This window comes from Zingiber officinale, chromosome 4B (assembly GCF_018446385.1).
Source record: "Zingiber officinale cultivar Zhangliang chromosome 4B, Zo_v1.1, whole genome shotgun sequence".
In the NCBI taxonomy this organism is placed as follows: Eukaryota; Viridiplantae; Streptophyta; class Magnoliopsida; order Zingiberales; family Zingiberaceae; genus Zingiber; species Zingiber officinale.
In genome coordinates, this window is record NC_055993.1 from 99347675 (window position 1) to 99360444 (window position 12770).

General features: G+C 35.0%; 2 protein-coding genes across 3 annotated transcripts; one reads left to right on the forward strand and one right to left on the reverse strand.

Moving 5' to 3' along the window:
- Window positions 1-2315: 2315 nt before the first annotated feature.
- On the forward strand, window positions 2316-8120 carry LOC121975685 (putative disease resistance protein RGA3). Of its 2 annotated transcripts, none has more exons than XM_042527483.1 (5): window positions 2316-2474; window positions 2743-6815; window positions 7005-7104; window positions 7558-7734; window positions 7824-8120. In XM_042527483.1, exons 2-3 carry the CDS (start codon window positions 2751-2753, stop codon window positions 7053-7055), a joined length of 4116 nt encoding a protein of 1371 aa, XP_042383417.1. In that variant the 5' UTR covers window positions 2316-2474; window positions 2743-2750; the 3' UTR covers window positions 7056-7104; window positions 7558-7734; window positions 7824-8120. The 2 variants fall into 2 exon arrangements, with proteins under 2 accessions (XP_042383417.1, XP_042383418.1); XM_042527484.1 differs by having other exon boundaries at window positions 2746-6815.
- A 749-nt stretch (window positions 8121-8869) lies between these two features.
- Window positions 8870-11135, reverse strand: LOC121975686 (40S ribosomal protein S18-like). The gene is made up of 4 exons (XM_042527485.1): window positions 11008-11135; window positions 10750-10910; window positions 10045-10233; window positions 8870-9171 (listed from the first exon to the last, which is right to left on the reverse strand). The coding sequence occupies exons 1-4, from the start codon at window positions 11116-11118 to the stop codon at window positions 9066-9068; spliced, it is 567 nt and encodes a 188-aa protein (XP_042383419.1). The 5' UTR covers window positions 11119-11135; the 3' UTR covers window positions 8870-9065.
- Between the last annotated feature and the right edge of the window lie 1635 nt (window positions 11136-12770).

The window sequence follows — 12770 nt, forward strand, 5'->3', positions numbered from 1 at the left end:
TTCGGCTTTTCATAGATGTTAACATGTAAAATCAAAAAATCATCAAAAATGCCCATATTAGACTTGATATAATTCTATATCAGGCCTAACATGGACTTTTTTAATTATTCTTTGATTTTACATGTTAACATTTATGAAAAATCGAAATAAATAATGGACACCATATTTGAACTACTTGCAACATCAGAAATCCATAGGAACTGAAATGGGTACAATCAGATCTCTCTAGGTCCATCAATGAATTTTGGTCCTGATGTGGGCCCGAGTAAACTTATGTTGCCTACTCTGAACTTCAAGATATTGTTGGCACGAGAGCTTCAGATTTATCGCGACACATTGAAGAAGGTCGCAAAAACTTTAGTCAAGCAACATGTTAAAAGAGATAAAAGTTTTGGATAGTTTGGAGGACTAGTAATTTTAGGTATCTATAATTTATTGGAGTAGTAATTTTTATTGATATAAAATTAAAAGAACCTCCAGTTTATTTATGTTGTCAAAAATGCACTTCTATTTTACTAGTCCCAATTTTTATTTATGATTCCATATCAAATCTACTTTGAGTCTGATATGATTCCATATCATACCTAATGTGAACTTTTTTAATGATTTTTTAATTTTACATATTAATATCTATGAAAAGTCGAAATAAATAATGGATAATATTTTTGAACTCCTTGCAACATCAGAAATCCATAGGAACTGAAATGGGTGCAATCGGAGCTCTCTAAGTCTATCAGTGAATTTCGGTCAAAATCCACTGATGGACCTAGATAACTCCAATTGCACATATTTCGGTTCCTATGGATTTCTAAGGTTGCAAGGAGTTTAAATATGATGTTCATTATTTATTTTGATTTTTCATAGATGTTAACATGTAAAGTGAAAAAAACACATATTGTGCCTGATATGGAATCATATCAGGCCTAACGTGAGCTTGATATCATTCCATATCAGGGCCACATTGGGCCTGATATAATTTCATATCAGACTCACGTCGGGCTTGATATGCTTTCATATCAGGCTCACGTCGGACCTGATATGATTGCATATCAGGCCCAACATGGGTGTTTTTTTATGATTCCTTTGTTTTACATGTTAACATCTATTAAAAGATAAAATAAATAATGGACAACATATTTGAAGTCCTTGTAATATCATAAATCCATAGAAACTTAAATGAGTGCAATCGGAACTCTCTAGGTCCATCAGTAGATTTTGATCGAAACTCACTAATAGACCTAGAGAACTCTGATTACACTCATTTCAGTTCCAGTGAATTTCTGAGATTGCAATGAGTTCAAATATGCTATCCATTGTTGATTTTGGCTTCTTCAAATGTAATAAAATGTTATTAAAAATTTGACTATATCTTATGTAATATTATTCATATATTCTGCATGCTAGTTAAAAAATGAAGAGAGAGAAAAATAATAGAGAATGTAAAAACAATAAAAAAAGTTGGATTGTCAGGAGGATAAAATATGAATGACACTTAAAAATGTGCGCTTTTTGATAAATTAAAGTAACGTATGTCTTTTAATAAATTTAAAAATTTAGGTGCGTTGTTTGATAAATTATCGTTTTTTTTAAAAAAGTGTTCTCTTGATAATTACGTTTTTTTTTCCTAAATACAATTCATTAAATATATAACATCTACCATTTATTTAGTTTTTTATTATGTTGGCATTAAAAGTATTAATCTTGGTAGGATGACTTTTGTCCTATGTAAATTTTTTATCCGTCATCATCAGAGTAAATTGATGTATTCAACAACCTATCAATCTAACGTTAGATTAACGCCAATTAAAAAAAAAATTATTCGTTAATTCATCGTCCAAGTTGAGACTCATTCTTAAGCCTTCTCCATTTTCATGCCCCCAGACAATATTATCCGACAGTAGACAAAAGATTTGTTGGAGCTTCCAGTCAATTCCCAGTACACATTCAGCAAATGAGGTCTCTACTCAATACTTTGCTAACAATCTCTTGATAGTGCTACTTCATTGTATAAATTAAAATACATTAAATATATATATTTCAAATATAAGCTCGATAGTGTATTATTAAATGTTTTTAAAATTTTACAAATATTACTATATATATTTTATTATTAATGTGAAAACAAATTCAAAAAAATAAATACAATAATTTTTTATATTGAAATATGTTTTGTGATAATTTATATGTTAGATTCCAACTTATTAATATATTATGTGAAAAAAAATTTAGATCTCATTTTATTAATTTTATAAAATCTATTTTATTATTCCATTATTATATATACGGGCAAAGGCAAGAATTTATTCTTCAATTTAAAGCTTTTTCAAAGTAACACTCTTATCCCTAAGCAACGAATTAGATTCGGTGGTGTCTGACTCAATTACTTGGCAGGAAAGTTGCTGCAACATCGTCTTCTTTGTTCCTCTGCACATCTAACAGGATAGCATTCGAGCTCTGTGTTCAGCTTCAACCAGGTAATTAAACCATCTTTCTTCTTCTTTAGTAACTTTAGCAATTCTTCTGCTCTAGTTGTCGCTTCTTCTTGATTTTTATTCTACGGCAAAACAGATATTCCTCTTTGTTGCTCCTTTTTTTTTTAAAAAAAAAAATATATCAGGTATACTCTATGCTTTCGTTTCTATTACAGATTTGTTTCAGAGATCTCATGCTACTATGTGTTTTTTAATAGACGAAAGATGATTATGAATACCGTCTAATTTAACTAAAATCATTGATCAATAGCAGCAGCTATGGACATAGTCTCGCCAATACTGGAGATTTCTGGTGTAAATCATGTCATCAATAAACTAGTTGATAAAACCACTAATTATTTGCAAGATCAGTGCTGCTGGGAAACCTACTTGCAAGAAGAATTGAAAAGCCTCCAAGACTTACTTCCTCAGATCGAAGCAGTTGTTTCCTTTGCCGAACATAGATTAACTTCGTATGAATCTTCTGATCGAGCATTAATTAAGTGGCTGTGGAAGTTCAGGGATGTGATCGACGAGGCTGAAGATGTGCTGGATGAGCTGGAATATCTTGAACTGGAGAGGAAAGCTAATAGTGACAAAAGTTGGCTTTCTAGAAGGGTCGATGCTTCTGTTAATGCTGCAAAAAGATTACTGAAATTTGATGATGTTCTTGGGAGATTAAGGACATGCGTAAAGAACTTGAACACCTCTGCTTCAGATGTTGAGAAGTTTTTGGCACTGGTAACTCCGACAGGTGGCGTCGGCACTGGACAAATGCAGCAAGGGATTCTACCGTTGTCTCATCAAAGTAGGATCACCACTTCTTTACCTGTATCATCATTCAAAGGACGTGTGGAAGAAAAAGAGAAAATCATTAAGTATTTGCTAGGAGAAGAATCCGAAATTCAAATCAGTGAGAATGTGCATTGCCTTCCTTTGGTAGCGTTGGGTGGTATGGGGAAAACTGCACTCGCTCAACAAGTCTTTGATTATTTTAAAAATGTGAAGAAGGAACACTTTGATATCAAAATCTGGGTATGTGACTCCTTACCTGATCTCAATGCATCAAATCTTATGAAGAAAATTCTGGAGTATTCAACTGGCGGATCTGAATCTGGGCCATTGGAACTAATACCAGAGAAACTCAAGGAAAAGTTACATTCCAAAAGATTTCTACTTGTCCTAGATGATGCTTGGGATGACAAAAATCAGAGAGAGTGGGAGAAACTATGTGCTCCGCTGCTATATGGCCAAAAGGGTAGTTGGATACTATTAACAACTAGATCAAAATCAGTTGCAAATATGGTTTCAAAAGAAATCAGAGGCACAATGGTGCCAATGATGTTGCAGGGACTGTCAGAGGATGAATGTCGTTCACTCCTATACGAGCGTGCATTTGCTGGTCAAGACCCAAATGGATTCCCACTGCTTAAAGATATTGGTGGAGAAATAGTAAAGAAATTGAACGGTGTGCCTCTTCTAGCAAAGTCAATTGGAGGAGCGTTGAATAGTAAACTGGAAGCAAATCACTGGATGAGCATTTCAAGAAGTGAATTATGGGAAATGCCACAAGATTTAACATACAATTTCATTCCAGCTCTAACACTAAGTTACGTGATGCTTCCATCATGTTTGAAGCGATGCTTTTCCTATTGCAGCATATTCCCTCAAGATTACGAATTTAACAAGCAAAAGTTAGTGTGCATGTGGGTAGCAGCAGGCCTAATTTACTCGGATGGATTAGAGGAGGGCTCGGATGAGGACATAGCTAACTGTTGCTTTGATATGTTGTACAACAAATCCTTCTTTGATGCTCATCACGACAATTGGAGTCCATTTTTCTATGACAAAACACTTTATGTTTTAGAAGAAGATTATTACACCATGCATGATATGCTTAACAGTCTTGCTTGTCATGTCTCACACTATGAATGTTGTAGAATTGTGGATGGCACAACTCCAAGTCTCATTTTGGATAATAATACTATCCGCCATATATCAATTACTTGTTCTCATGCTCAACTCCATGATCTAGCTAACATAGTGAGCAAACTCAAGCACTTGCGAACCCTTTGGATAGAGTATGATGGGGATCGTCAACAATTTGAGGATTTTATTCGAGATGCGTGTAAATCACCGAGAAGAATCCGAGTATTGATTATGGCTTCTAATTTATCTGATCGGTGTTTGAAAAGCATCAGTAACTTTGTAAAAATAAGGTTTCTTCAAATTCCGAATCATTTTCTACCATCACTATCAATGCGTAAGTTCTATTTCTTACAAGTTCTAATGGGAGAAGATAGCATTCTGGCAAAAGACGCAAACAAGTTGACCAATTTAAGACATTTATACGAAGTACATGAGGATGCACTTCTCTCAGTGGCGAAAGTAGGAAAGTTAACATCCCTCCAGGAATTATGTTTCACTGTGGGCACAAAACCTAGATATAGAATTGATGAGTTGATGAATATGAATAATCTCCATAAATTATCTATTAAACAACTTTCCAATGTGCGAAGTCTTGAAGAGGCCAATATGGTCAACTTGGTCAAGAAACGTTATCTCATAAGACTGGAACTGGATTGGAATGATGTAAGTAACCCTGATGATTATGCAAGTAATCCTGACCTTGATCAACCGGTTCTGGCGGCTCTACAACCCTATCCCACAATTAGAGAACTCACCATTAGAGGGTACAAAGGTGGTAGGCTTGCACCATGGATGGATACATCTCTTTCTCTCCTTCAAAATCTTCAACTTAATGCTTGTACAAGTTTGGAAGAGCTACCCTCTCTGTGGAAGTTGCCCTGCCTTAAGTTTCTGAAATTGAAAGAAATGAATGCAATAAGAAGTTTGGGTTGTCACTTCTCTGGCCAGATCGACATACAATTTCCAGTTTTAGAGAAACTTGGATTTTATGACCTTCCACTCTGGGAGGAATGGAATGGTGCGGATGACTATATATGGTTCCCTCATCTCAAAAATTTTCAAATTCTTGACTGTCCAAAAATAAAGAAAATTCCTGAGCTCCCGTTGTCTATAGAGAATCTCACAATGAAAAATTTGGGGTTAGAAGCTCTTCCACGGTCCTACAACTACAAGTGTTCGAATGGTTCTAGGACATTTGGTGGATTTCAGCGGCTGATGTTCCTCGAGACCCTTCAAATTTACGAGTGTGCAAAAATTGTGCAAATTGGATCAATCGGCGAAGAGGATGATCATCTCCTTCCGTCGTCACTGAAAGAACTTACACTTTCAATTCTTTTCAAAGATGATGATTTGGCAAGTTATCTACAAGGTCTTACTTCGCTCACTGACTTGTCTTTATATTTTTCTCCGGACGTGGAATCACTTCCTTCAGCAAATGAGCTGGAACATCTGACTACACTTCAAACGTTGTATATCAGGGGTGGTGAAACCTTGACTTCACCAGGAGGATTATATATTATAAAATCTCTTAAATTTCTGAAGATTTCTCATTGTCCGAAATTCCTCTCTGCTGCTGCTGAGGTTGAGTCAGAGGAATTTTTAAAAGACAAGACAAGGAAGCATGCGGTATCATCTTCCTCAGGTTTTGATCACTCTACAAGTGATAAGGTTACTAGCATCCTTCCCTCCTCCCTTGAATATCTAATTTTTACAGACTCTGGCATTTCGCAAGAGTCATTGGGTCGATGTCTTCAAGGCCTTTCCTCACTGAAAGGTTTGGAAGTATCAGGTTGCCATCGTTTGGTGTCTCTTCCCAACATAGAGTATCTGCATAATCTGACAGCATTGGAGGAATTGGGTATTTTTTATTGTAAAGAATTATGTGAATTGGAGTCATTGACGGCACTTGCCTCCCTCAGAAAATTGGACATTAAGCGCTGCCCCAAATTAGCAACAACAACAGAACAAAGTGCCACAAAGATAAAGAAGGGAACATTACCTTCACTTGAAAATATTGACATCGATGACATCTTCTATCTACCAATTTTGCCGATTTCAGAAAAGCTAAAGACCCTTTTTATCAAAAGTAATGACAAAGAGTTCACTTGCTTCCCTTCTGAGATAGAGGAGTCGTTGTTGCAATATCGGAAGTCTCTGGAAAATTTATATTTGTATTGGATGTCTCATCTGGAATCTTTACCCGGAATTTTGGAGAGCTTTTCATCGCTCAAGAAACTTATTATACATTCTGCTCCAGCACTCAAGTCACTGCCTAGGATGCCTGCCTCACTGGAGGAACTGAGAATTTCTGGATGCAGTGCAAAGCTTAAGAAGCGTTACCAAAAGAACATCCGTCGGGACCTGCCTAACATCAAGTACATTGAAATTACAGCTGACAAAGAGGACAAGGCCGAGGTGTGTTAATGCTAACAAGGAATCGTCACTTTGTTCATACTGCATCTTGTGTTTGCTTATTCAGTTATCTCATTGTCACTTACCATGCCATGGACCAAGTTTTCTCAAATTGCTCGTGTCCATTTTATTCTCTGAGCTTTTTAATAATCTTCATGTTGCTAATTTTGTGTTCTATACGTATCACCTCAGGCTCAAGTCAATTGCAACTGGGTCAGCAGCAGACTTTGGTGTTCCACATGATCATATATATGTAATACCAAATGCAGGAGCTGGTCATTCATCAAAAGGGGCAAGTTATCATTTTTGAACCAAATCTCTTTGTGCTTTAAGCTTTTGTTTCCATTCATTTTGAAAATAGACCATAGAGAGAAATAGCCCATACCCCGATAATCCTCTCCTTGGGTGTTGTTTTCCACACTTTTATAAAACACAACTGATTGCTAAAGAGATTGATGCTACTGTTAAAGTTGCAAAAGTATTACTGAAATTTGATGATGTTCTTGGGAGACTAAGGGTGTGAGTGAAGAATTGGAATCCCACTGCTTCGGATGTTAATAAATTTGAAGATAAGTAATCATGACTGGATATACATAATATAGTCTCATCTTCAGAATTGAAATGCTTTCAATATTTTCATTTTACACTTATTTTTATCATTCTAAATTACATCCTCATTTTGATTGTAAAATAACAATATTGGATGAAGACTTATAATCGAGTCAATATATTTTTATGTTAACAGCAAATCAGATGGACTGAAGCGCAAGGTAAGCTAGAAGGATCTTGGAGTCCTCGTTTCACCCCATCAAGCCAGAGTTTGAGGGTTGTCTTTTTATCGGAGAAAATTAATCGATACCTGATTAAGTGTGTAAGTGTTTTGCCATAGCACCGTAGTCAGAGGGACGACACTCTATATTTGGTAATACACATCATGTATATTTCATCTATTAATTATTTTTTTTTTTGCTTGAATGTATTTTTAATCAATTAATCTCTTAACTACAACAGATTGAACTTGACGAGGAAGAACCTATCAAGTACATAAGAAGAGGATAGTGTCTGGTTTAACCAAATCGGAGATCATCACAAGCAAACTCATTCATTTGGAGAGGGGAATAGTGAAAGTATTAGTTTCAAGTCTCTGATTTGGAAGCTTAATTTGTTCTAGTACTTTTTTTTTAGGAATCGTGTAAGTTATTCCATGAACAGGGTTCATTTACTCTATTTTGGATCTTGGGACGTGTTGGCATGTTTATTAAAATATAATGGGTAAAAATCAATCTCTAATTACCCTTTTTATCTTAAGGTTATCTTTTTTTTTTTAAAAAAAAAAAGTTGAAATAGCATATTTTTTATTTAAAAAATATTTTTATTTCAACATTATTATTGCAGCTATAATATTAAATAAAATTATTTCAATTTAGATTAAATAATTAAACATATAATATTTTTATATTAAATTATTATTATTTTATTAATTTAATTAAAATTATTTAATTTTTTTTCAAATCAGTTTTAAATTGTTATACCACTTATTATATAGTTAAAATATGTTGGAGAGCTATTTTTTTTAAATGCTCTTTTGATGAAAACAATTTGTTTTTTATCTTTACCAAAATATAATTCATTAATATATATATATATATATATAGCGTCTGCAATTTGTTTTAAAAATATAGTAAATTTATGCATTGAAAATGTGTTTAGCTTATTCAGATTCTTCTCTTTAGTGAGGTTGTTTTACTGAATTTTAATGAGTTTTTTTTCTTCAAGTCAGTGTCATTGTTAAAATCTACCTGACTTGAGTGCTTCAATTTAAACATTTCGTATATGCTAATTGCAAAGGAAGCCTCATGCATTTTCATGACACCAGACAAAATTATCAGATGGTAAATAAAAGATTTGTTGGAGTTCCAAGTCAACTTCCCTATACATACTGAGTAAATGCTTTAAAGAGGCCTTTGATTCTCAATATTTTGATAGTGCAGCTCACTGTATAAATTAGAAGACTATCGATCAAACTTATCCAACATAGGCACCAAACGAAAGGAGAGTTATCTAACTAAGGTAACCACTTAATCATTGCTCTCAAATACTTTCAGACTCAGAAAAACTAAAAACATCGAGAACACAAAATGTGTCATGACTATGTCTTTAAAATGAAACTAGAACTGCCAGGCAAACATGGCATGGAAGTAACCCACGAGAAACTATAACAAGCAGAGACAGAAGCACAAGTTCCAGTTCAGTTCATCGCTTCTTGGAGACACCAACAGTTTTTCCTCTTCTGCCAGTAGTTTTTGTGTGCTGACCACGAACTCGAAGGCCCCAGTAGTGACGGAGTCCCCGATGATTCCTGCATAAACAATCATCAGATAATGAAAAACTGAAACTAGGAAATTACAATTAAATGAAGTATACAATAGCACTTGAAATTTTCATTGTTTGATACATATGTCAGTTGGCATCCATTTACCAGGTGTTTAACGCATCCATTTACCAGGTGCCATGTTAAACACGCGGTGGCTAATTGCACCAATGGAGACAGAAGTTGATATAAACATAGACAGTTAGCATCCATTTATTTGGTGCCATGTTAAACAAGTGGTGATTGCACCAATGGAGGGCAGAAGAATGATCTGTATATTATTTGATTAATCTCATGATTGATTCAGAAATCAATGTTTTATGTGGCACTAAATTTCGTGAGGTAGAACAGATGTTGTCAACTAAACGGAATATGAATGGCAAAGCACCACCTTAAACTTCCACAACTCTGTCACAAAGCTTCAAGGTTACACACTAAAAAGCCGATGCAATCAACCAATGATTCGTATGGTATTTGTCTATTTACATGATTAATTGAGAAATCACTGTTTCCCATGTCACTAAAATAAAAATGAGAAAAAAATAAACATTGTTGACTAAATCAAAATGTATACCAAACACCACCTTAAAGTTTCATAACTCCGATTTTGAAAAAAAAAAAAAATGCTTTCTTCCTGGCATTCACACAATGGTTCGGAGGTTGTTTGATTATTCCCATGATTGGTTTGGAAATCACTGTTTCCTATGACAATGAATTACATGTTGACTAATCAAATTCCTATCAGAAGTACCACTAAACACCACCTTAATCGTCGGTAGTATGCAATTCTAGAGGAAAAAATGCATAATTAAACATGAAAAAGATACAGACAGGTTAACTTTGGAGACCAGAAACGCCAACCTTATCTTCTTCAGCCGCTCCAAGTCATCCCTGAGCTTCATATCCAAAGCATTTGATACAACCTGGGAGTATCGGCCATCCTTATAGTCCTTCTTCCTGTTGAGAAACCAATCTGGGATCTTGAACTGGCGTGGGTTTGCCACAACAGTCATAAGGTTCTCAAGCTCAGAAGCTGAGAGTTCTCCAGCTCTGCAAATAGCAAATTGCATCACACAACAGCAAAATACGTTTAACTAAATTGATAATATACTTCACTTGTTGCAATGCATGTGAACCAGATTGAACAAAGCCCCTGTTCTGAGAAAAGCTTAACACCATAGTTACTCCAATTAACCCGATCCACCAAAATATGTGAAGAAAAGAAGATTCACGACAAGAATTTCCATAAAAATGCTTCAATCTAGGTAAATATTTTATTATATAAAATGATTAATGACATCACCACAACAACTGTCTTATCAGATGTAAGGCAATCACTATATCAACAGTAGTATTCGAACGAAAAAAAAAAATCTCCTGTTCAAATGGAAAAAAAGGGAACAACCTAAGGTTTCACTAGTCTACAACAAGCAGCGATAAGGAACAAGTCAAACCGTAATCCTTCACAAAATGTCAATGAAAATGCATAAACATGGACTCGAATAGTCCCCAGCACCGCATCAAAGCTAAATTATGAGCGTACAAAAAAAACACTAAAAGAGGAACCTTTTGTTCATGTCGACGTCAGCCTTTTTGCACACGATGTTGGCGAAGCGGCGGCCGATACCCTTAATGGACGTGAGGGCGAACATGATCTTCTGCTTCCCATCGACGTTGGTGTTGAGCACACGAAGAATATGCTGGAAATCCTCGTTCGCAACCAGCGACTACGCAACGGCAGATCAAACGCAAAAGGTTTCAGTTACTATTGTAATCAAACTCGGAAACAGAGTAATAAAGAGCAGAATTGAGAGGCAAAGTAACCATGGCGACGTCGTGATCTAGGGTTTCTCGCTTCGCCGCTGCTTCCTCACCTCCCGCGCGAACTATCGATCGGTCACAGGAACCGGAAGGCAACAGCCTTATAGAGACCATAGAATAGAGCCCACACTGAACCCTAGATAGAGATCGGACGGCTAGAGATTCACGGGCTCTTAATGAATCTTAATAGGCCCTTAATGGGCTATTAAGTGGGCCTGACGGATTAGAATAGGCTAGAGAGTAAATAATTAATTAATTAATTTTGATTTGGTATCTCAATAAGTTATCTAACCCCTCAAAATCTCTTTATTCAACAATAATTTTAGTTTATCATGATATCGATCATCAAATTATTTAATTCACCGTTGATTAAGAAGCTTCTACACTCATAGATGAGATATTGAGCAGAAAGGATCAACCCTAACAATATCCATTAGATTTGCAGCCTGGTTCACCCAAGCAGGCAAAGGTTTTGATAGAGCTTTTGAATACTTTAGGAGGATAGGGACTAGATAATCATGATTTAGCATGAAAGCCGTCCAGTTTAGTCCTGCCTTTCCAGCTTGGCTGTTAGCTCATGGTCACCTTACCACCAAAAACTATTGGCTTCATGCCCTTTTTGGTATTGGGGAAGATGAGACATAAGAATAGGTGTCCGATCACAAGCTTGTAATCGAGGAAGGTTAAAAGTTATTACACATGCGAAGACTACCTAAAGGAGAATGCTGTCCACACTAGGAATGGTAAGAATTCGGTCGGATTTTTTATCATCCGTCCTTATATCCATTAAAAAATTAGATATTCATCTCATATTTATACCTATTAAAAAATCAAATATCCTTTATATAATAGTTTTTTTTTTATCCAACTATCATTATTATAATAGAATTAATATCATATTAAAAAAAGTAAACATCTATATAATCTCGTTTTTTTGTTTTTTTAATTTTTTTTTTAATTTGTAAATTAAAAAATAATTAAAAAATTTCTTTACGATTTTATTTATAGGGTTCAGGCTTTGGGTATAGTGTTAAAGCTATTTTTTTTTTAGATTTTACCTATAGGGTTTAGGCTTTCCAATTAGGTTATAGTGTTTGGTTTAAAAAAAAAATTAAAATAAAATTAATTTAAGTATTTATTGAGTATTATAATGTGTTTAGGGGATATATTTATATATTAAATTTTAAATAAGGAAATGTTGAATTTTTTAAATTCAAAAAATTAAAAAAAAATTAAAAAAAAAAACAAAAACGCTGATATTGTGCGCGACGCGCACAGTCGCGCACTGTGCGCGTCGCGCACAATATCAAACCTCTCTCTATATATATATATTTATTTATTTATTTTGATCCTATCTGAAATCTGCGAGAAAGTACGAAGGCTCCGATAAACTAGGGTTTCAAGGACGATGGACTCCTAACGATCTGGAAGAACTCCTCAATGATCCTGCGTACAGTGAGACAAGCCAACAAAGCGTTAGTGACCTAAGACCTGGGTGAGGATCCTTGACTAGGCCCGCCGACGCTCAAGTCAGTTTCTCTCTCGAAGGTGAAAGAAGAAGGAGGGAGAAAAAGAATTACAGTAACTAAAGTACTTAGAAACAGAGTTTTAGATGTGAGACCTTGCTTACCTTACCAATGGAGATGATCCTCTTTTTTATACTACCTCATATAACATCCGTAGTCGTGAGGTGGTCTCCGGTTTGTTAGAATTTGTTAGAAGATAAAATCATACTTTAGGTTTAGTGCAATAATCCTTTAAGGAAT